Source organism: Formica exsecta, unplaced genomic scaffold (genome assembly GCF_003651465.1).
Source record: "Formica exsecta isolate Colony F162 unplaced genomic scaffold, ASM365146v1 scaffold2, whole genome shotgun sequence".
Taxonomy (NCBI): Eukaryota; Metazoa; Arthropoda; class Insecta; order Hymenoptera; family Formicidae; genus Formica; species Formica exsecta.
Window position 1 is genome coordinate 323,299 of NW_021849297.1, and position 24,339 is coordinate 347,637.

A 24,339-nucleotide genomic window follows, 5' to 3' on the forward strand; every position below is an offset into this window, starting at 1 on the left:
CCTTTCTCCCTTCCTTTCTCTCTTTCTCACTGTTATCTATATCTTCCGTTTTTTATTTATATCTAGAATCCCTCAGTACGTTTATCTCGCGTATATTCTCTCACTCGCGCCACTCGCATCTCCCGCTCTCCTCTCTCGATTTGCGCGGAAATTTTCTCCTGCCTAGTACGCGTCGGCAATATATCGTGATAATCGTCCCAGTCCAACTACAACGCTCGACTTATATTACAACCGGGGCCACACGTTTTTTTCATATACATATATATATATATATGCAGTTGAATGTTCGACGCTCGAGTCCGGCACACGCGTCGATATCATTCGGTCTAATTTTCCTCCGTTGTTTGCGCATCCATTTTCTTTTTATATATCTTTAAACATCTCCATCGTGTCGTTTAATAATCTTGTTTTCTTTCTCTACTCATTTTTTGTATCTCGCTATTTATATTTATTTATACTATATATATACATATTGTATATATATATATGTATGTATTATATATATATGCATATATATTACATAGATACATACATATAAAAATATATATACATATGTATATATATATGTATACACTTCCACTCTTTTTTCTTGGTAAATTCTCTCTTTCTTTTTATACTTCCTTTGCATCGTCTGTGCACTTGAACATACTCCCTATTCCGTGCGAGCACCGGGGGTTTAGCTCTTTAATTAATGTACATGCCCGCTAAATTGCCTATATATCACTTATATTTTATTAATATATCTCGATCGCGACCGTATTAAAATTTAACATTTAAATTCTTCAATCACTACAATATTACACCGCGATATTTGTACAAAGAACAATCACATGAATTTCACCGCGTCATTCTCCAGGCCAAGTCGCGGCTTCATTCTCCCCGTGTCCTTCCGCGTCGCCGCTTCCGCAGCTACTTCACTCGATCTCGTATAACCGTCTCTCTTCCTTCGACGGTTCTACGATCTTCTTCTCGTTGGCCTCCCGCGGCGTTTCACCCGCCACGTCTTTCCTCCTTCAACCGGGAATCTCGCTCCTTTACCCCTTTCCCTTTCTCTCGTGTCTTCTCTCATTCCCGAGCACCCGAGCGTCACGGATTTCGACGTGCGGCGTGGCAAGAAATGGTTCTAGCGATCAACTGATCGTCATTGTCCTCCGATTCTGGTTTACGCCAGCCGGAACACGGTAGGCCCGTCACGCTTCTCATGTCACTAGAACTGTCATTCCACCGTCCGTTTCGTCTTGCAAATACTTCTGAAACACGCAACATTGGCGATTCTCAATCTAACGCACGATTACTTGACAATATTAAAAAGATATAGATACACATGTTTTTAAAAAATTAACAATCTACTTCACTCTTTTATAATTCTGATATATTAACATATTTTTTATGTAAGATGAGAATATTTTACATAAATATATAAATTGTACGATGATAAAAATAAAATTTCATTACACAATTAGCTGCCATTATCTCTGTGTAGCCTGTAAGGCTACAAGCTGGTCCATCAGGACGAATACTGTATTCTAATGCGAGACCGATCGAAGTGACGATTACATTCGCAGCATCTGTACAATACAAACCTTTATATGTGATGTCCATAGTACTCCGGGTAATGGTACTGATTATGGAAGGTAGGATCACCGGGCGGCCGGTGCATCATGCTGGCCGTCTGTCCGTCCATCATGTAGCCCATCGTCGCGTCCGGACTATATGCCCCGCTCGGTCCTGCAGACAATGGTGGAAACACTACACGTTACTACGGTTAGATCTCTGTTCCGTAATTGGCAGGCGGGTACTGGACAAGCTCGCCGCGACCCTTTCCAAAGTTCTCGAGGAACTCGAGAATTCGATGACCACTCGATACTCGGTCCCCCTCACAAAGAGGTAGAATGAGGGAGATCGAGAGGAGCGCGCGTCGAGGGGCGCGGCGGAGCTGTGTGATACGATTCGCCAAAGTCACGATCACGTCTCTGATAACTCCGAAGACTTATATGTATCGTAAGCTCAGATTGCTCTCGGCGAGCCGTTTCGGCTCGCCTTTTCGCTCAGCGTGATGAAGAAGAAATAATTTTTTTGAAAGAAATATATTAAAATAATTTTTAAATATTAATTAATACGGCTAACATTTATAAGAGCTTCTTCGTGACATTGACGGTATCGATGTGTACATGTTATATAGTGTATGTGTATGTTACATACGTGTGCCTTTTTATAACAATTTCGAATTATTTATCAAATGCTAGCTGGAATATATACATGCAATTATGACAATATTGTTTTCATTATTGATAATGTTGATATGCATCCGGTTGTTTGCAAATGTAAATAGACTGTTGCGGCTTTCGCGATTGCTAATGAGCAAGAAGAGATACGTTCCTCCAGGCACAAGTAACCGATCGCCATTAATTTTAGAAATGTCGAACGGATCAAGCGCAGCTGAGAATTCAATCTCGCCCAAGCATCTCGATGCAACGTGACGACAGCTCGCCTCTCTCTATTCTAAGCGGTAATGGAGCCTCGGAATCCACGGGAGACTCCCCTAGTTTTAATGTCGGTATCTTAATGTATATTGCTACGATAAATCAAGGGCACTGATTGCGTCCTACCCTCTACGCCAATACACGCGCAACCAGATACGAGCGAGATAAAGATGGAGAGAACGAGACGGATAAACGAGTGTTGCTGAGATCCAACGCGCGAGGGCTCAATGTGCCATTGTGAAATGCTTCGCTAAGCCTTTCTTATGCTAAAATCCAACCTGCATCCCCCGATATTGCGTACACTTAGTCACTGAGGACTTATCAAACTCTACGTAATCAACTGCGCGTAATCTTTAAACGACGTTACAAACCGCCGGGAATGTTTCTGTAGATTGGAAACGAGAGATCACGAGAGATCACTATTCCTTTTAAAGTCTAGCGAATCATCAGGTGCGCGCCGTTATATCGGTCAGCAACAGCGTGGGTATATTTAACGTTAATAAAGAACCGGTCTCCCTGTGTTCCTGTGCGTAGCGCAGAATTACGAGCTTTGCTAATTAAGCCGTTGGTTCCGGGAGGTCGCGGAAAAGAGTGCCAATTAAGGCTCCCGCTACCGTTGGGACTATTCTCACAGATACGCGGGACCAGCCGACGTGCCGGTGGCATCGTATATCGCGATTTCCCACGATTCGCTGGATTTTCCATCAGCGATTTGTCAAAAAGCAGGAAGCCCGCGGATCTCGCCTCTTCCCTCCCTTTTTCGCTCGCCGTACCCCGTCGTCGCCTTTTTCTCCATCCATCCCGATCCCGCCGACAAGTTCTTCTGCCCCGCGAAATGCGTCGCTACCGTTTCAAACGAACTCGCCGCGCTTTACTTTGCCAACGACCGAATCGTAAATCACAATTATTGCGAGCGTCCCCCCCTCTCCGCCCTTCTCCGGTTTCCTTAGGAGTGTTTTTCAACCGCGATGCTCTTCGATATAGTTGCTCTCCCCATCCCTCCTTGGTTTCCTATTCGGTAAGCACGAAGGATCATTATAGATCCAGCGACATCGCGAGGAATCCACGAATGTTTTCGACGACACATCCCAAACCGCTGTCCTCCGAAAAACGTGGAGATAATAGGTTTGGATACACAAAGAATGCTATATCATCCTACTTATCAAGATATATAACTTTAAAAAAAAAAAATCAACTTCTTTGCATATGAAAAATATGATTCTATTCTCTTTATATTTTATTACTATCTCAAGCTTTCTGTATTTTTCCTTTAGTAAAGATTATAGGTATGTAACAAAAAAGATAAAATAATTGGACAACTTTTATGTAAAAGAAATCAATCAATAATACTTCGAAATCTTCGATTTGTGATGAAAAGGTCGAGTTATCATCGTTGATTAGAAAATCGCCTCGGAATGAGAGGCTTATTCGAAACAGGCGTTGTGTTGCATAATATCCCGCTCGTCGAGAAATGCCGGCTATAATACCGATATATAATCGGCGTAAAGCGCGACGGCGCCGATTCGTTCCCCGTTTCTCAGCGAGGAGATGTCAAAAGGTTATTACCGATTCCGCAACGGCGGGCCCCAGACGTCGCTCGCGAACGGTGGAAATGTCTTGCACGGCATGCCCGTATCTCACTCGCGGCGTATCCGCCGCGTGGAATGTAGCCTCATATTATAGCCACCGCGGGTACGATATCCCGCTAACGAGGGATGCGCGCTTGTAGTGTGATTAAACCGCGCTATAACGCAGCGGGGCGTCCTGGGATAGCCGGGACGAGCCACAATATGGGAAATTAAGGAATCGCTCTTCTCTTTGCAACGCTGCAACGTCGACCGGAGAAACGGGGGACTTGATCGGGTAGAGCGGCCAAAGGGAGGAGGGGAGGGAAGGTAATCGCTATTACCCGCGAGGATTCTTCTCGCGAAGTCGTCGCTTTCTATTCGCAGGCAAATTGCGAAGTCTTTGCAAACAGGATGCGATTGAATTCGATTAGATTAAGTCAATTATTTTTGTGCGATAAAAGGCTGTTTCGCAACGCGAATATGAGCCATATAGCGATATATTAATATACATTATGTAATTGAATATTCTCGGAAATATGTCGAGTTAGATACGTAAGTTTAATTTAATTCGAATGATTTAAATACAACTCTTATGATACAATAAAAAGACACGAATAACTGTTGCAGTATTTAAACGTGCGATATTTAAATGTTAAAAAGATAACGGTGAGAAGAGGAAAGAAGAGAGAGGTGAAACCTCTCTGAGTCTCGTACAATAATAAAAGAAATCCCCGTCGAGTTTGCTTCAAGATAAAATCGGGATCTATAAAAGCGTCCCAGGAATTTCCTGTGAATAAATCATGAGTCGCATTGCGGAGGATCAAAGATGAAGATCGCGTAGCCGGATCCACTATATGAAACCTTTGAGCTATCGCCTCGTTACGCTTTAATTAACAAAGGCGAATTATCGCCGGCTATTATCACCGCCTTAATCGTCGTTCTTACGGCGTCGGGAATCCTCGCGCGGCTCTTCAGAGCCATCCGGGGAATTCGTTGATTCTCCGACGCGGGCCGGATGCCGCAGGACGAAGTACGTTATTTCTGTCCCCGGACTAAGCCGAAGTAGAGGGTCAATTCGATGAGGTTAGAGCCCATGGTGCAACGAGACCGCACGACGACAGGAAAAACGCCGCATGGCGTAATGCAATAAAGTTCCCCGGTCGAGGTTGGTTCGCCGCTTGTATTTCGGTATCGTGTAAATCCACAAAGCTACCCCCCTTGGCATCCGTCCCCGCTTGTCGTCACGTGGGATGGCTAGGAAGCCGACAGTATCTACCCTATGACACTGGTAATTTACTTAAGCGAATTCGCCGCGGGATACGGTGGAAAATGAGACCGTTAATCGTCATACGGTTAAGTTCTGAAAAAAAAGAAGATATTCCGTTCACGGTGAAATTAGCTTTTAGAGTCTTTGTCGCTTCGGTAATGGTTGGAAATAAAATGAAATACGTTTGAGTACGTTTCATTTTGTTGGCGCAAAGTTTATAGCTATATATTTAATTGTCAGTTAAAATTATACCGAATATATACTAAAAAGAAAGATATCTCCAGAAAAAAGATTTATAACGGAACATTTGATTCTTTTATTATCCACGTAGCAAAATTGATCAAATTTTATAGTAACCGAACGAAGCGATAGTTTGAGTATTTCCTCAGACTCATTAAAAGCACTATCTTCGTAACTGAATGAAATTTGCTACCGACTCATTAACTTGCTACCGCGGCGACCGATGGCAGAAGGGCTTGGAATTGCCTCAAGGTGGATCTAATTAAACTTTCGCGACAGACTCATTCGAGGTAGTGGAACGTCGAAGTTTGGTTGCGAGACGAAGCTACGCTTCCTTCGAAATGGGAGAAGAAAATAAGTAAAAGCTCAAGAACGAAGTATCTCGTAAGAGAATACGTTTACGTGATATTCCAATATTATTATATTGAAATTTATACGAAGCTTAAAATGTTTCTAAGATTTTTCGAAATCGTCGCTCACACATCAAGTATGATGTCAAAGAATCATAATTTAAAGTCCGTCTAAAAAAATGGCCAACAGAATACAGTTGAATTTATATAAAAATTACATTACGATTTATGCTTAATAATCAAAGGGTTTAATAAAAGATCGCTGGAGTTTTGCAAGATTGGGCAGCCGTTTCTTCCGATGAATTTGGCTGCGGAACACGGGAACAACATTAGTAGTAACTTATGGTTGCGGCCTGGCTGAATGCCTGGTTCGCGCGTTCATAGCGGTAGGAGGATCGGGGCCGAAGGTAACGGAGGCGTGTAAGGTGGTCGAGACTTTCTGGCTGCCACCGGTGCCTCCTAGACAAGCGAGGAATCCTTACCGAGGTTAGTGGGTGGCGCTCCCCAACTTAGTTGGCGACGACACGCCGAGTGTTCACGCCGAGTTTCCGTCCAGAGTTCCGTCGGAGTTCAAGCAGAGTTCTCCTCCTCACCGGCGGGCTCGGTATAACCTGACCTAACGTTACTGACAGAGTTTCCAGGAGCTTTCGCGGAGGAGGGTGCTAAAACCGCGAACGAGCGCGGCGAGAGGGATGAAGAGAAGAAGGAAGAGAGAGAGAGAGAGAGATGAAGTAGCAAGGACGTCTGTGAGGGAGGGAGCGAAGGAAACCATGATAGATATGAGCAGTCTAAGTAACAACCATCAGTTTCCGGAGTTCACCGTGGCCGAGTATAGTACGAACTTCCACTCAAGATTTAAAGGAAGCACCTAAGTTCCACCTCGCCCTCCCAACGATCCACCCGGAATTGACGACTTAATTAGCGACCAGGCACGGAGCACTAAAGTGCTCGACGAAAAGGTCCACGAAGAAATACTTGGAAGCTGCGGCATACCGGGAGCGCGAAGGATTAGCCGGTTAAACCGGGTCGGGCAAATTGTCGGGTTTCACTTTCATGAATCTGACAACTCGTAACACTTCGCGGATATTCATTCCGTGATGCTTATTAATTTAATTATACCGATCAGCGTAGCGTTCCCACCTTTCGATCAGATATTCTCGATTAAATGTTCTTCGAATATGTCATGCTGTGCGCGTTATCGTGCTCCATTACATCGGATGCAAGTGCCCAGCTTGAATATATGCAAAATGCAAATATTTTATCGGTAAAATAAGCACAGTATGATAATACCGTTAAAACAGCTTTGAGAAGATTTTATTCCTGCACATTTCGAGCCTTGTGTATTTTCTCATAGCAAGCAATAATCGAACATGCGAACCTCTCTCTTGTGCAATTTATAAACTAGTAATATAATATCATATAAGCTAAAAAGATTACTTCGAGTAAATTAAGAAAAAATCGGATATGTAGGCTAACAACTAAAAACAGAAATGAAGAGAATAATTAATAGTAAGTGCAGAAAATAAGTAGGATAAAGTTTATGTACAACAATATAAATAGTGATAAGAAAAGTACAAAAAATATGAAAAATATTTTCCATTTTCGCAAATTAATATATGAATGTATACTCTGTTGATACCCATTTTAAATTTATAAAATAATTATTTTTGCAGAGGATATGAAGAAAAGAATAATGTAAGAGAGAAAGGGAAAGATAGAGAAATGTTAGACACATCCGGTACACGAGGAAGTAAATGCACGAAAATATCGTCGTCTAAGTATCGATCAATACATCCGCGTAAAACCTCTCCACGCAGCCGACACCGAGAGAGCGAAATACACGGTCTTACGTCCATCCTATTACTCTAATGGCATTTCTCGAAACAGTAGCGACGTGTCCGGAAGCCCCGAACGTTCCTTGTGAAGTGCGGAACGAGAACGTACGACGGTCGGTATCGTTGTGAAGACGCTTCTACGAGGGCGGCAATATCCTTCGAGAGCCAAACTACCCTCTGGACGAGCAGACGGTGAAACGAGATGGAGTGAGAAAGAAAGAAACGCGAGGGATCGTCATGGTTAGTGGCGACGTCAAAAGAATCCAAGTCCTGCCTTTCTTTCTCTCTCGTTTTTCCGCGACTAGCTTCGAGCTCTTATATCTCGCAACAGCGGATTCCGAGAGCTGGCGACGGGACCACGACGACGACGACGACGACGACGACGACGAGAAGAAGACGAAGAAGTGAGAGGGAGACGGGCGGAAGGACGATTCGCTAGGCGGAAGTCGGAAATGTGCTCCGGAACCTTCAACAATCCCTCGATGAAACTATTGGTCATCCGCGACGCAATACCGGATACGCCGGATCTAATAACTCATCCGCCCGGCTGCTGTCTGATCTCCTACTCCCGATATTTCCCCTATTTCTCTATTTCTTTCTATCTCGTTTACTCCGTACGGCTCTTATTTGCTATCCACGCTTCATCTTTGTCTTTTTTTTTTTCTCTGTACGAACTCTTTACGGACTCTCTCATTTTATCCGCGAGCGTTTCTCCTCGTTTCCACGCATTGTTCATTTCGACTGTGATTGCAGATAATGTCGTCGAGCCGGAAAATAATATCGGTGTCGTTGCGTCGTTGTATTGTGACATAATAACAATGTATCTCCGCCGATTCGGCTGCGTTACCATTGTTGAGATCGGTGTGATCGTAAATGCTATGATTAAAACGGTAATGGCAACAATTGCGGAAATCGTTTGGCATTGTTGCGCATCGCTTATTTGAATTTACGTCGCATTGTCAAAGCGCGCGTGCCGTAATTTACATTGTATACTTCTGACGTTATATCTATGCGCGCCAATGTCAAATATAATAATAATGACGACAATAATAATAGAAATATAATGCATATGAGCTCATATTAAAGTACGAAATAATATCGCTTAAATCTGGATTTGTGCGGAGATTTTATAATTTGATATTAATGCGATATGTTTATAATGTATGATAAAATACTGCAGAGAAAGACAGAGAGAAAGAAAGAGAGAGAGAGAGAGAGAGAGAGAGACTGTGATACAAAATATGATTAATCTTATTCTATGTGTATTGTATTAATATCATAAAAAATATCATACATATAATAAATTTGTGACTCTTTCCAGGACTTGGCAATCATGATAGCATATATTATTGTAAAATTAATCTTATCAAAAAGATATAAAAGTAAGGCTCTTACAACTTAAAATTCTCTCTCTTTCGGTTTTTGACACAAACCATTCCGCGCAAATTACAGACACAATTATTAACGTATCATCATGTTCGTGGATTCATGCTTAATGAATCGAGGTTTCTGCCCCGAAATAACATGGACTACATGGAGAATGGTTTTGCCTTTGGAGCGACATGAGGGATTACGCCTTCTACCGTTGGTTACCATGTAACTCTGCGCTTTAATTGATTAAGATTTTTTATGTATACCGTTTATAGTTTAATTTAGTACTATTTGCGCTGATGATGGCCAAAAAAAGGGCCGAAACGTCCGCCATTCGCGAATCATGTAATTAAAGAAATTCTCTAATTTTTTTAATTTATTTTTTGGTTTAAATTATATACCTTTGCGCCCAAAAAACTGCGCGTGGCTCTTTTGCCTTTTTATTCGGAGTTTGATTTTAATCTTATCATTTCAATGTTGGGCTGCCGCTGTCAGTAGATCGTCTACCACAATGGAACCTGAAACGCATCGCTGACGCAAAATCACCAACGAAGGGCAATCTTGGCGCGTCTCGTTGTCCGAGTCTGGGTTTTGTTCAACGCCTGGATGAATCGGTGCCGTGATATACGACGCGACGTAATTGTAGGAATTTAATCAATCAGAGATATATCCGGACGTGCGAGTAAAAGGCACCTCGAAATAACCTCGGCAAGCCGAGTTAAGCCCTACGGGAGTCTCATTTAAGATAAACCTAGCCAGCGCGAAGGAGCGAACGAGAGTGGAAAGGAACGAAATTACTACCACTACTACCACCGACATTGTCGTTGTCCTCGCCTCCCGGTTAGATGATAAAACGGTAGGACTACTATCCTAGATTTCGTACCATCTCCTCGACTACTACACCTCCCGCGCGCCTCCTATATCCTTTACGTTCTCCTAGTTCTTCATCGCCTTCGTTCTCATTCCTCTCGCTGTGGTACACTTCGCGAATCGCACCAAAACTCGCCCCCTTTTACCTTTTCCACTTATCCGCATACAGAAGCGATATCCGTGCGCGTACACGAGAGTGCTCGCATACAACGTACGCCCGGGCCCCTCTTCCACCCTCCCGCGACCCTCTCTGATATATAGCCCCTCGGAGGTCGATGACTTCCGCTATTTTTCTTCCGCTGTCTCCAGCAAGCAACTTCCCTTTCCTAACGTCCACCCCGCTCGCCCGGTCGTTTCGGTTCTTTCCGACGTTCTCTGCTCGCTCTACTCGGATATCCACTAACCGTGCGCGGACATCGATCGGTCCAGCTGCCGCTACGAGGCACGGGTATATCTCATCCGCGAAACGTCCAGGAAACGTTGGCAACGAAAATCATCGGTGGGGGATCAAGCGGGCAAAAAGCGGCTCGCGCGAATGCTCGCCGCGTGACACGTTGAATAGCGAAATTCATCCGTGCGTAAAATCTACTCTATGACCTCTTTTCCTCTCTTCTTTGGATAATAATGATTTACGTAAGCTATCTTAATCGCTGCCATAAAATTCACGCGAGCTTCACGAGATTCAAGAGGATCGCTGTTCGGTGGTTAAAAGATGGAAATGGAAAAATTCGTACTCAAACAAAGAATGACTCGTACTAATTGTGAATCGCAATAGCTATTCGGAGAATGACCGACGACCGGAATGTCGCGCAATAATGCGCACTGTCGAAAAGCGCTCCGAAATTGGAAACAAACCGCGGAATCGCACATCGAGGAGCGAAAATATTGCGCGCCGACAATTGAAAATAGTGCAAACGAGAGCCGCGTCGAAGTACTGGTCCGGTAATGAATACATAAATCACGATTATTGCGAGGTAGCTTTTTTTTCTCGCTAGATGCTGGTCGACGGATCGGGGAGGGAACAAAGGGAGGAGGAGGGGGAGGATATACGAAGCGGCGAGGAGGACAAAGAAGCTATTGCATTTATGGATGATCGTCCTTGTGACAAGCCGAAATTAATTTGCCCCACTCTTCGGGTTCGCAGCGGCGTTGGCATATTTTAACCCAGTTCTTCAGCCTCGATTTTCCCCCTCCCGCCCTTCCGTGGCGCGCCGATGCCCCCGCGAATTGACATAAATTTCTGTCAGCGCGACGCGCGTTGTACCGCGATTCGCTAAACCCGCCTAGTCTTCCCGATAAAACCTGATGAGCGCTCGCGGCTGACTGCCTCCTTAGTTGACGCGATAAATAATTAATGACCGACTCGCTAGATGCTGGTCGACGGATCGGGGAGGGAACAAAGGGAGGAGGAGGGGGAGGATATACGAAGCGGCGAGGAGGACAAAGAAGCTATTGCATTTATGGATGATCGTCCTTGTGACAAGCCGAAATTAATTTGCCCCACTCTTCGGGTTCGCAGCGGCGTTGGCATATTTTAACCCAGTTCTTCAGCCTCGATTTTCCCCCTCCCGCCCTTCCGTGGCGCGCCGATGCCCCCGCGAATTGACATAAATTTCTGTCAGCGCGACGCGCGTTGTACCGCGATTCGCTAAACCCGCCTAGTCTTCCCGATAAAACCTGATGAGCGCTCGCGGCTGACTGCCTCCTTAGTTGACGCGATAAATAATTAATGACCGAACGATGAAAGAGCAAGAATGTTGCTCGCACTGTCCATAAACCACTTAATATTTATAAGATACGAAGCATAAGGAATTAAGAAGAATCTCTTTATAGAAGTATATATTATCGCGTCTTTTATATATACGTACGACGTATTTAGATATTTTAATTAATCCATAGGCTATAAATTATGATAATCGGGCTACCGTAATGTAAGCGAATCTACTACATCGCTGTCTCCGTTTTGCGATCTACTTCGAGCACAAAAAAAAAACAATAACGACGATCGATGCGTGGTCAAATTCATTTTTTGTCAATACTAATGTAATAAAATATTAGCGATTACGAGCTATTATTATTAATTATTAACAATTATTATGAGATATTAATCATATCTGGAATATTACATCTACCTGAATTTTTACAGTTTGTGCGAATGCTAGACGATAAGAAAGCTTCCTCTATGTATATGCAAATTATTAAATCCTCAAGTCGATAAATTGTTCTAGAAATTATAAACGCAACAATCTATAAAAGTAACAGCAGTAGCAGCAGACAAAACACACGTACACAATATGTGTCATTATTAAAATTTAGTACAAAACTATTAAACTCGCACCTGCTCTTCATTTTAACGATACGGCGCGTCCAGCCTAAAGTGTGATCCGGATTATAGGAACCATTCTTAACAGTGTCAATAAACAGAGGTTATGAGGACCACAAATGTCGGAAGTGTCTCTCCTTACGACAGACATAAATAAGCGTCGGTGGCGCGCGGTGGTGGCTGACTAGTCGTTTAAATGTCGCACGGTGGGAACCTCCGTTTCGTCTCCTCTAAACGCGCAATATAATCCATCGTGGGTAACGATTCTCCTCGACTTTTTCCGGGTAGGATCGATCTCAGAACCGATATCGCACTAGTGTAATTACTTAGCGTGCCATTCCTTAATAGAACCCTGGCCAACTCGGGCGCTCGAAGCAGAGATGAAATGCACTTTACAGACAACTTTATTTCACGGCGCGCGGGCGCGGAACCTCCGGCCGATGGGCGATAAAGATACTTAATAGCTAGTCAACTTCGTCAATATGTTCCTCCTGCGCTGAACTTCCTATCTTTTCTTAAGCGCGTCTCTCTGAAACGAAGAGTAGTCTCGCACGAGTCTGAGCGCTCCGAGACACGATGCACATTTTACATAACGGCCTTTATCAAGCTTGTTGCAGCGGACCCGATTCGGGCCTACGATCCGCGGCTACGTTCGATTGAATAGTCCATCAGACTCGTTAATGCATTGCACTCTGCGACCTGGCTTTTACCGCAACGCGCGATTGATTACCGCGCTGCAGATTCTCACGCAATTCACGCATGCCTATAACGTACGTCAAGTTAACGAAAAGAGAAATCATTCTATGGATTCGCAATTTAATTTAATGCATTACTTATGAATTTTACATTCCAAACGTACGACTATTTTTTATTGACTTCCGTTACTTATTCCAGCGATGAACGCTGAAATAAAATATAATTGACAAACGATTTAATTTCGGAGAAACGAGGTGCACAATCCCCGCATTTTGAACAACTTGAATTCGTTGCTCGCTAAAACTATTTAACAGTCCAGCGAATATGGCCGATGCGTTTTCACGATACCGATCTTTTGCTTCTTCCATGGCGTTCGGCCGGAGTGGCGATGCCAACCAGGTTTCTTCCTGGTCGCCATTACCGTGGTAAAGCCTTGATGGCGAAAGTGGTCTAGGGGCAAACGGTCAACGAGACTGGAGATGAGATAGAACAGGCTATTATGGCTACGCCGATAAGATAGGGCTACCCTTCGTGCTACGTGGAAGCTCCAGGCCTTCTGGGTATGGCTTGATACACCGGACGCGATCCACGCCATGAAAAATCTCGCTGGTGGAGTGGAAAGCGTATACGAGAGAGAACAAGAGAGAGAGAGAGAGAGAGAAAGAGAGAGAAAGAGGTTCGAAGAGCGAGGGAGAAAGGGCGTTGTCCAGCGCCCTCGAGAACTCGGACCTTATCTTTTCATACCGATCGTGACCGTCCAAGACTTCATTTCCGTGTCCGAGCGACTCCCGCCCTCATGCCAATTTATATATATAATATATATACACATATATACCTGGCTATGCGTAACGAGAAATGGACCCTAGGTTCGTTTACATGGAATGGATCAAAGTTCGGCAGTTAGGGGAGGCGGCCGCGGAGTTATTGTTACATTCGGCCAATTATTAGCAGCTCGCGATACCGCCGGCAGTTTCTGGCGCTTCGTAATTACGCGAGTACAATGGGCTCTATTAAAGATCGTTATTGTTACTTCGTATTATTAATCTCTTGATAATAATATACTATATCTAATACTAGGACTCCGCATATTGGATTATATAAACGAAGAAAATAAACGAACACGAATGGTGTAATGTAAATGATATTTACAGTTACATATGCACATAGATAGCATACTTGTGTAATTATATGTATATAATAATAATATACTGTAGCTATATTTTTATTGTGCCACGTAAAATATATAATAATGCCGTAAATGTTTACTATTTCCTATTGGCAATGTTTCTTGATTTGCAGTAAAAAGGACCAATTTGATAGGATTTCCATCGAGCGAATTACGCGCCGAGCTCAACGAAACGTTGATACGAACGAACGGAACGCAATTTCCTCAGTTAAGCCCGGCCGTGTCCTGGTTATGCTCTCCCCATAGTGCTGTACGGCAGCAAATAATAACATTTCTATAAGTCGGTCGTTTGTATTCGACGACTGGCGCGCATGCACCCCATTTCAATTAACGTATGATCTATGTCGTATGAGGACCCGTTCCGGCACCTTTCAAACGTTAGGGCCGTAATGCGCGGGGGATCGGCTCTCTAAGTAACTCTATATCACGTCTACGTGACGCGAAACGTAGAGAAAAAAAGACCTCGGCGACGGTCGATGGGGACACGACGAGGGAAGAAATCGTCTCTACTTGGGCCGCTCGAACGAGCTCGTTCATCCTGCTCCTCCTTTCAGCTCAGACTTTCCTTCGGTCGTTCCGGCTTCCAACAGTACGATCGAGTTTGCGTTTAAACGAATTACGCGCAGTTGGGAAGCTGTCAGATAAATCAGTCGCGCGGTTTGTTCGTTTATAGTATACCGGAAGTATAAATTTCCAGTATAAATAATAATCGCGTAATTTGATCGGTTTAGAAACGGTTTTAAATATACGCCGAAGAGAGAAAACGTAGATGGAAAGATCTCAGAAATGGTGGAAAATTCAGTAAGAAAAATTCGCATAAATAAGAGTCGCGATCAAATGGGCGGCTACCCATTTCGGCGGAATCTCACGATATCGGTCGAAATCGAACGCGTTTCAACGCATCAGCGTCGAAGCGACCATCGAGCAGTCCATGTCGGCGCCTCCGGTGACATTTTAGGGGATCCACCGTACAATTTCTCCCGATTCTCGACCCCAGAACATCCATTTTATTTAGCGCGCCAGGGTCCACGGGGGACGTTAAACTCGACGGCGGAGCTTTCTCTTTTTCTCCGTCGGCCGATATCCCATCAGTGCCAGCAGGAACGTTTACAGCGGGCTGGTGTCCAGCTAGAATCCACAATCCTCCTTCTCTCTCTCTCTCTTCTTTTAAAGAGAGTTAGCCGTATACGAAATGGCGAGGCAAGAAGGGGGCGAAAACGAAGGAAACAGAGAGGTCGCCGATGTACGAGGATAGACGGAGAAAGGTGGAGAGTGGACTGTCTGGACCCACCCCGAGATGGACACAGAGAATCGCCATTACAAATTGACAACCTTGATTGATGGTCCTCGCGGAAGGGACGACGCTGGCCGATCCGGTGGCTGAGCAGAGGAGGAAGGATCACGACGAACGGCGAAAAAGGGAGCGTTAAGGGGAACGAGGGGTTGAAAAAGACCGGGCTAAGGGGGTTGAAGCGGCATCGACGCGAGGAGGGGGACGGGGGGGGATAAGGACAGCGGCCAAGTGGGATGAAGTGGATGTGCTATATGTTGGCTTGGTTTAGCTCGTTTCGGAGATTCTGCTCCAAGGGACCTTCGGCAGCTAGATAGCGCGTTCCGCAAACCAACGTGGTTATATCCATCGGAGAGGGGAAGGAAAGAAAATAGAAAGAGAGAGACGAAGGGGCCAAGCGACGTTATCGAGGCCGAGCCTTTCGGCGAATGCGTGACGAATGATCCGCGACTAGATCTGCAGGAAAGTAGGGTCCGTTTCTGTGCTTTATCACTAGACACAATATTCGATGCGTTTCGAGTTATTTTGTATGACAAAAATATTTTTAAAAAATATGACTATAATTTTTTCTTAATACATGAAAGAACATATAATTTATCGATACATTATTTCTATTTTACTCATATTTAAAAAAAAAAAAAAAATACGCGAAGAAAAAACCTGTGTCCAATGAGTGAGCTAGAATATATCGAAACAACCGATTGTAAGTATAATCGCCGATTGATGGGAAGACGAAGCGGTTGTCATAAATGACAATCAAGCTTCCGCGAAAGCGACCGGGGAAGAAAGGGCCTCGAATGTTGCGAGAAAGATGATGTGTTGCGAAAGTGGTGTGCCGAAGAACGGCAAAAATACAAAACAACTCGAACGCGATGATCAACGACTATGAACTCTCGCTTGTCTCATCGTGATCCCGGGACTCGATTGCAGGCGAATAATAAGCGAAAACCGACAATTAAGACATCGCCGATGGATACGCGTCGTGACTGCCTTTTCTCCAAGATCCTCTCATACAATTAACGCAAACGCCGACTCGTAAAGCCGAAAGAACGGAGGAGGTGAGCGCACGTGGATGAGCGATGTTTATTGAGATTATAGTAAGAGGCAATTCGTGGGAAGTCATTTATTGCCAACGAGGAGGAGGAGGAGGACAACGTCGACGACGACGACGATGGCAAACCTCGGTTACTCGGAAAGAGTAATTATTCGCGCCGCACAGAAATGAGCCACGACAGAAATCAGTGAATAGATCGGTCATCGTTGCGGCCACCAGTCTTTCGCCAGTAGAGGCTAAACGTACATACGTCCTCTCACAGAGAGATTAACTGTCCGCGTAGTAATTGGATACTTTATGTCGACTGCAAAGGGAAACCGCTTCATCGGTGGTTTCGCTCCTTAATTGCGTATCGCCATGTCAAATATCTCGCTATATTAAACTGCGTCTAGGTACAGAGAGAGCGCAAATTAAAATATTTATTCCATAATTATGTTTATAACATCGCTGAGATAAATTTTATTCAATCCACGAGTAGAAACGTAATGTGACATATATGGTTTATTTTAATAAATAATATAAAGACTGGACATTATCACAGATATTTTTAATTTGGCAGTAACTCGATACTGATTATCTTCTAGATCAGGACGAATCCTCGAAAGAAGCTCGACAAATATATCTCAGCTACCGTATTGTGGAGGTGGGCACGATGCCTTTTATCGCGGTATCGTCACGAAATGCAGCGTACGGTCGCAGCTTTATAGTACTTCGGTGCCGCTGTTACGTTTTTACTGCGTCGTTCTGGTAGCACGTGAGGGGACGACGATTCTACCGATGCTGTAACTATATACAGTCTTGATATGTTAGACAGCGTCGTATGTATATGTGTAGCACACCGTATCGGAGTTCCATCAGAAGGATACCAAGTAGTTTTTTTTCAGTATTTCTTTTTTCAATGTCTGCGGATTAAAGTTATTATCGCGAGAATGCAGAATTTAAGAGAGTAATATATATTGCTTCTCGAAATATTGCAATTGGATTTTTTTTTTATACTAGATAAATTTTTCTTCATATGAAGCTGCCCTCTTATTAATAGTTCATTTTCTTTCGTGATATTTTCGTATATCTTAATTTTCAAAAATATAATTTCTGCTCGTGATCTTTATCTTTTAATCCATATTTCATCGTACATTTCACAGTAATGCGCTTCAATATGATTAATGAAGCATACGTATTAGTAAACCGGAAACAAAAAACATTATCGCTTGACGTGATCTCATATACATCGCATAATGTATGCATAAGGCAAGTTATACACACCCGGTACTTCTTCAATTAAATTATTTTCATTACGAGATGCCAGTGATAATACATTATCTTGCACCGTATCCTTTCTGCGCTCTCAGAAGTGTATTACCCGAGTGTATCTTTCCTATCTTGAGCACAACCGCGTGTGGTACAAGTTTTCTCCGCGCGATATAAACCTAATAGAATCTCGCGCGAGAGGGACAGCTTGTACGTCGTAAAACGATGCGCCGCGGGTTTATAGTTTATAGTTCGAGTGCCTACGCGACACACGGCCGTGTATGATTGAATGGGGGAAAAGAGGATTTAAAAGGGATCGGGCTTTTATGAGACGCATTAGGAACGACGACGGCGTTAAACGTAGCGTGCGAAGGTTTACTGCCTGTGTACACGCGCGCACGACTAATTTTATACTAATTTCAGCGAATCGTTTCGTGTTACTATAAGGGATAATTGTGTAACCCCGTTCAAACATATACGCTGTTAGTAGAACTTTAACTTTAAAAGAGTCGCGACTGATTAGAATACTAAATTCTATGACGCATTAATGTCAATTTATTTTTAATCTTATTCTATTTCGTACCCAGATTAAGAAGAGACAAACAATATTAATCTTTAGTAATAAACCGGTTCTCGCTCTGATACATCAACGCAGAAAAATTGCTACATCATGAGATAAAATATATGAACCAAAAGGATTTTGTTACTTGTAGTTTCTACGCGAGTATAAAAGCGACCGGGGAAGAAAGGGCCTCGAATGTTGCGAGAAAGATGATGTGTTGCGAAAGTGGTGTGCCGAAGAACGGCAAAAATACAAAACAACTCGAACGCGATGATCAACGACTATGAACTCTCGCTTGTCTCATCGTGATCCCGGGACTCGATTTGCAGGCGAATAATAAGCGAAAACCGACAATTAAGACATCGCCGATGGATACGCGTCGTGACTGCCTTTTCTCCAAGATCCTCTCATACAATTAACGCAAACGCCGACTCGTAAAGCCGAAAGAACGGAGGAGGTGAGCGCACGTGGATGAGCGATGTTTATTGAGATTATAGTAAGAGGCAATTCGTGGGAAGTCATTTATTGCCAACGAGGAGGAGGAGGAGGACAACGTCGACGACGACGACGATGGCAAACCTCGGTTACTCGGAAAGAGTAATTATTCGCGCCGCACAGAAATGAGCCACGACAGAAATCAGTGAATAGATCGGTCATCGTTGCGGCCACCAGTCTTTCGCCAGTAGAGGCTAAACGTACATACGTCCTCTCACAGAGAGATTAACTGTCCGCGTAGTAATTGGATACTTTATGTCGACTGCAAAGGGAAACCGCTTCATCGGTGGTTTCGCTCCTTAATTGCGTATCGCCATGTCAAATATCTCGCTATATTAAACTGCGTCTAGGTACAGAGAGAGCGCAAATTAAAATATTTATTCCATAATTATGTTTATAACATCGCTGAGATAAATTTTATTCAATCCACGAGTAGAAACGTAATGTGACATATATGGTTTATTTTAATAAATAATATAAAGACTGGACATTATCACAGATATTTTTAATTTGGCAGTAACTCGATACTGATTATCTTCTAGATCAGGACGAATCCTCGAAAGAAGCTCGACAAATATATCTCAGCTACCGTATTGTGGAGGTGGGCACGATGCCTTTTATCGCGGTATCGTCACGAAATGCAGCGTACGGTCGCAGCTTTATAGTACTTCGGTGCCGCTGTTACGTTTTTACTGCGTCGTTCTGGTAGCACGTGAGGGGACGACGATTCTACCGATGCTGTAACTATATACAGTCTTGATATGTTAGACAGCGTCGTATGTATATGTGTAGCACACCGTATCGGAGTTCCATCAGAAGGATACCAAGTAGTTTTTTTTTCAGTATTTCTTTTTTCAATGTCTGCGGATTAAAGTTATTATCGCGAGAATGCAGAATTTAAGAGAGTAATATATATTGCTTCTCGAAATATTGCAATTGGATTTTTTTTTTATACTAGATAAATTTTTCTTCATATGAAGCTGCCTCTTATTAATAGTTCATTTTCTTTCGTGATATTTTCGTATATCTTAATTTTCAAAAATATAATTTCTGCTCGTGATCTTTATCTTTTAATCCATATTTCATCGTACATTTCACAGTAATGCGCTTCAATATGATTAATGAAGCATACGTATTAGTAAACCGGAAACAAAAAACATTATCGCTTGACGTGATCTCATATACATCGCATAATGTATGCATAAGGCAAGTTATACACACCCGGTACTTCTTCAATTAAATTATTTTCATTACGAGATGCCAGTGATAATACATTATCTTGCACCGTATCCTTTCTGCGCTCTCAGAAGTGTATTACCCGAGTGTATCTTTCCTATCTTGAGCACAACCGCGTGTGGTACAAGTTTTCTCCGCGCGATATAAACCTAATAGAATCTCGCGCGAGAGGGACAGCTTGTACGTCGTAAAACGATGCGCCGCGGGTTTATAGTTTATAGTTCGAGTGCCTACGCGACACACGGCCGTGTATGATTGAATGGGGGAAAAGAGGATTTAAAAGGGATCGGGCTTTTATGAGACGCATTAGGAACGACGACGGCGTTAAACGTAGCGTGCGAAGGTTTACTGCCTGTGTACACGCGCGCACGACTAATTTTATACTAATTTCAGCGAATCGTTTCGTGTTACTATAAGGGATAATTGTGTAACCCCGTTCAAACATATACGCTGTTAGTAGAACTTTAACTTTAAAAGAGTCGCGACTGATTAGAATACTAAATTCTATGACGCATTAATGTCAATTTATTTTTAATCCGTGTAACTCCGTTCAAACATGTACGCTGTTAGTAGAACTTTAACGATACTTGTTAAAAGAGTCGCGACTGATTAGAATACTAAATTCTATGACGCATTAATGTCAATTTATTTTTAATCTTATTCTATTTCGTACCCAGATTAAGAAGAGACAAACAATATTAATCTTTAGTAATAAACCGGTTCTCGCTCTGATACATCAACGCAGAAAAATTGCTACATCATGAGATAAAATATATGAACCAAAAGGATTTTGTTACTTGTAGTTTCTACGCGAGTATACTGATTATCGCAAAAGTTATTATCAGTAATTCAATGTGTCAGCGATATACTTTTCATCGATATCAAAATATCGGTATGGGAGTTACAGCGAAAATCGGAGGCGTTCGCGTACTTTATGTGTTTGCGAAATGTGGGACACGCTCGAGCATTAAATTGAAATACCAAGCAGCCACGCGCGACCCACGCATTTCCTCGAGGAGGAAAGATCCGCGCGCCTGCATTCCTCGCGAACCGCAGATACGGGATCGTTAGGGAGAGAGCGAGGTGAGTCACATAAATTCACCGATTGCGATGGCTCTTGCAGCCGTTATCGGCGATAAGCAAGAATTCCTTCGCGGAGCGCGTTACTCGCGCACAGAGAGCTTCTTTCGTCTCGGAATAATAATAATGCCCCGCGGGCCGCGGAGTCAATATGGAGCAGCTGCGATCCACGTAATGAAAGTATGATTGATGATCCGACCGACGCGCATCATTAGCTCGACACGGAGGAGCACATCGAGCAGGATATGCATGCCTGCGAGTCGTGCACCTTGTTGTCGTCGTCTTGAAACGCATTCTGAATTAAGTGACTCCGTCCTAATACGATTTCTCGCGGGACTTGCGTGAGAAAAGTCACGGCGTAATTCGTGACTACGTGCGAACAGACAGTGGTCTGCTCGCGGAACTATTGCGTAATTAATGGACGGATTCGCTTAGGAGAAATGAGAAATTTAATAAGTAAGAAAAATAAAATGTTTTAGCGTCTCATAAGAGGTATGTACTTATTAATATCTCTTTACTTTCTGAATAAATGGCAGGATATTTTAATAAGCACTTAGATTGAAACTTGATTATGAAACTCAATTCGATATTAAGAATTAAGAAATTTATGAAAATTGAAATTTATATTTAATGATCGATAAAATTAAAATGTCTGAAACTGTTTTGATTGATAGTATAAAATGTAATCGTTCAAAGGAGGAATAACGGTTTTATCGTGTACGGCCACCGATCACGGGGGACCGGGAGCGTTTGAAAGATACATTTATCTCGTTTCCGCTGGAACAAAATCTGCCCTGGGGCCTAATGCTTCGGCTATTAAGCTTTAATGGACTGCTGATCGTCGATGGAGAGCAGGAAAGAAGCAGGCGGGGAAGGGACATCGTCCCGGTCTCCGAGGAATTGGAAAAATAGTCGAAGTCGCGAGGTATATGAACTCGAACCTTCACGATAGCTATTCCTCTCTCTTTCTCTCTTTTTCTCTCTCTCTCTCTCTCTCTATCTCTCTCTCTGTCTTCTTCTTCTTTTTTTCGTGTCCATTTCCGTCCATGCGAAAATATCCCGCGTGTCATTCTTTGGCCGCGATAATCGAGCGGGACGAAAGGACGCGACGCGGCGAGCTCTCGCGAAATGCCATCGATTTCAATCGAGCACGAAAGGTGCGCTCTTTCTGGTTAGGCGAAACTGGTTTCCCTGGTTGCGGAGGGAGCGGACGAGAAAACGAAGACGGCGGTATCGGCGGGCGGAAGGGCTGGAAAGGTCGTGGGTCGCCTGTTTGTGGCACGATGGAGCTGTGATCAGGATTGACTCGGGATGATAATCTGGCGTACACGAGTTTCCACTTTACCCGATGCGGACGGCGACGTTTGGGTAACCTCTCTCTCTCTCTCACTCCCTCTCGTTCTCCTCGTCCCTTGATACCCACGAGATCCCCCCGTCAACCCACTTATCTCTTTAGCCACTGCTCGAATTTGTTGACGGCGTATACGTGTCGCGATTACCAATGTCACTAATTTACAATTAATTGCAAATAAAACACCGTTCAATGACGGAAATAGATATCGGTTTATTATTCGATATATACAGAAAGAATTGAAGTAAAGCTTTTAAAATCTGGTCAGAAAAGAATTTTCTGTTTTCCGCAAAGATTTTGTGCGACGAACGTGGTCCATCAGCTTGCGCTACGAACCGTCTTACAACATCGATAACACGTTCGCGAGTTTGAATAAAGCCTGATGCGGAGACGTTTATGGTGCTCGCAGGAAAGATTCTCACAAAGCACTCGACGTTTAGTGCACTTTGGTGCACGATACATCTTCTATCCGCGTACAAAAGCTCGAGAACGAACTGCGGGCCATCATTTGCAGAAGTTCGTGAAAAGTGCGTGCGTCGAGAAAAAGAGAGAGAGAAAGAGGAGAAGAAAAGTGCGGAAAAAAAGAAAGCTATTCCTTGCCATCCCAAAGAGCGAGTTCCGTGGATACATTCAGATGGTGAATGGCGGATAAAGCGCCCCTAAAGCCCAGTTTCGGCAGAGCAAACAACCCGTAACTCAGTGAGTGTTTATGAGGGGGCCAGTCGTAAAAATACGAGGCGAATCTCTCTTTCTCTCTCTCTCTCTTTTTCTCTTTCTATGTTTCCTCTTTCTATGTTTCGACCGTTTAGTCGGCCCACCCTCGCCGAACTTTTCCTCGGGCGATCTTTTCCGCGGCGCTCGACGCGAGACAAAGACGCGGCCGGCCACGGATAAGGACGTAAGAAAAAGACGGGTCGTGGGAGGGCACGGGCTAGTAGAATGAGAGGAGTTTCCACTGTGGCGGCGGGAGCATGTTCCCTGATCGTAAAACTCGGTCTGATCACCGCTACCAATTATCCCGCCGTTATCCGAGTGTTATCCGAACGTTATCCGGGACGTTATCCACCTCTGCCCACCCTGTACTCCACGAAAGAACCCTCTCGCCATCATCCGAATCACTACGGAACCCTTGAACCCTACCCGAGAGAAAGCAAGAGAAAAAGATACAAGGAGAGAAAGAGAGAGAGAGAAAGAGAGAAAATGATTCCACCCTAAACACGAAGGTCCGTTGTTGTCGCCTTTTACTGCAAACGAAGTGATTCCCTCCTCGTAAACGCGTCGTCTTTACAGATTACTCGACGAAGGAATACCTTTCCTTGATGTCGAATTTTCAGTTTTATCGTATTGATCTATTCTCACGGAAGTAAGCAAGGTTCTTTATTTCCGCGCATGAGAAACATATGTATTAAATAAATGCATCCTGTGTTATAGACAAACCGAAATATATTTTAGAATTTTTTTTTATATATAGCAAATGTTTCATATATCTTGTAAGATAAACGATTACTTTATTATGTACTCTTTTTATGTGCAAAAAACATTTTAGTAGGATTTATTTTCTATTAAAATTACACAGAAAGATTCTGTTGAAAACCGTTTTGGCAGTTGTACAAGTTTTCTGTCGTCCATTCACGCAAAATTAAAATAGACTTTGTAATAATACTTTCTAAATCACGAAAGAGAACGATCGTCGTGAGCGATCATATTTATCAGACACGCAAGAGAGAAATGAAATTCAAATTTCCATCGTGAGCGTGGAATGACCGATAATCGAATCGCGAAGTAATTCGATTTGAAACGACGGATATTGCAAATGTACAAATATACACGACG

The 24,339-nt window shown here is 43.4% G+C and overlaps 1 protein-coding gene across 4 annotated transcripts in view; it reads right to left on the reverse strand.

Annotated features, from left to right (window-relative positions):
- Positions 1–360: 360 nt before the first annotated feature.
- The window catches only part of LOC115234269 (homeobox protein homothorax), a 403,166-nt gene continuing 379,187 nt past the window's right edge, over positions 361–24,339 (reverse strand). For 2 of the 4 annotated variants that reach the window (XM_029805219.1, XM_029805217.1), the window contains 2 exons: positions 1,584–1,728; positions 361–1,250 (listed from right to left, as the gene is read on the reverse strand). In XM_029805219.1, the coding sequence (XP_029661079.1) occupies positions 1,586–1,728 (143 nt within the window). In that variant the 3' untranslated portion in view covers positions 361–1,250; positions 1,584–1,585. Of the gene's footprint in view, positions 1,251–1,583; positions 1,750–24,339 lie in introns of all 4 variants that reach the window. The other 2 variants (XM_029805218.1, XM_029805216.1) reach the window with 1 other exon arrangement.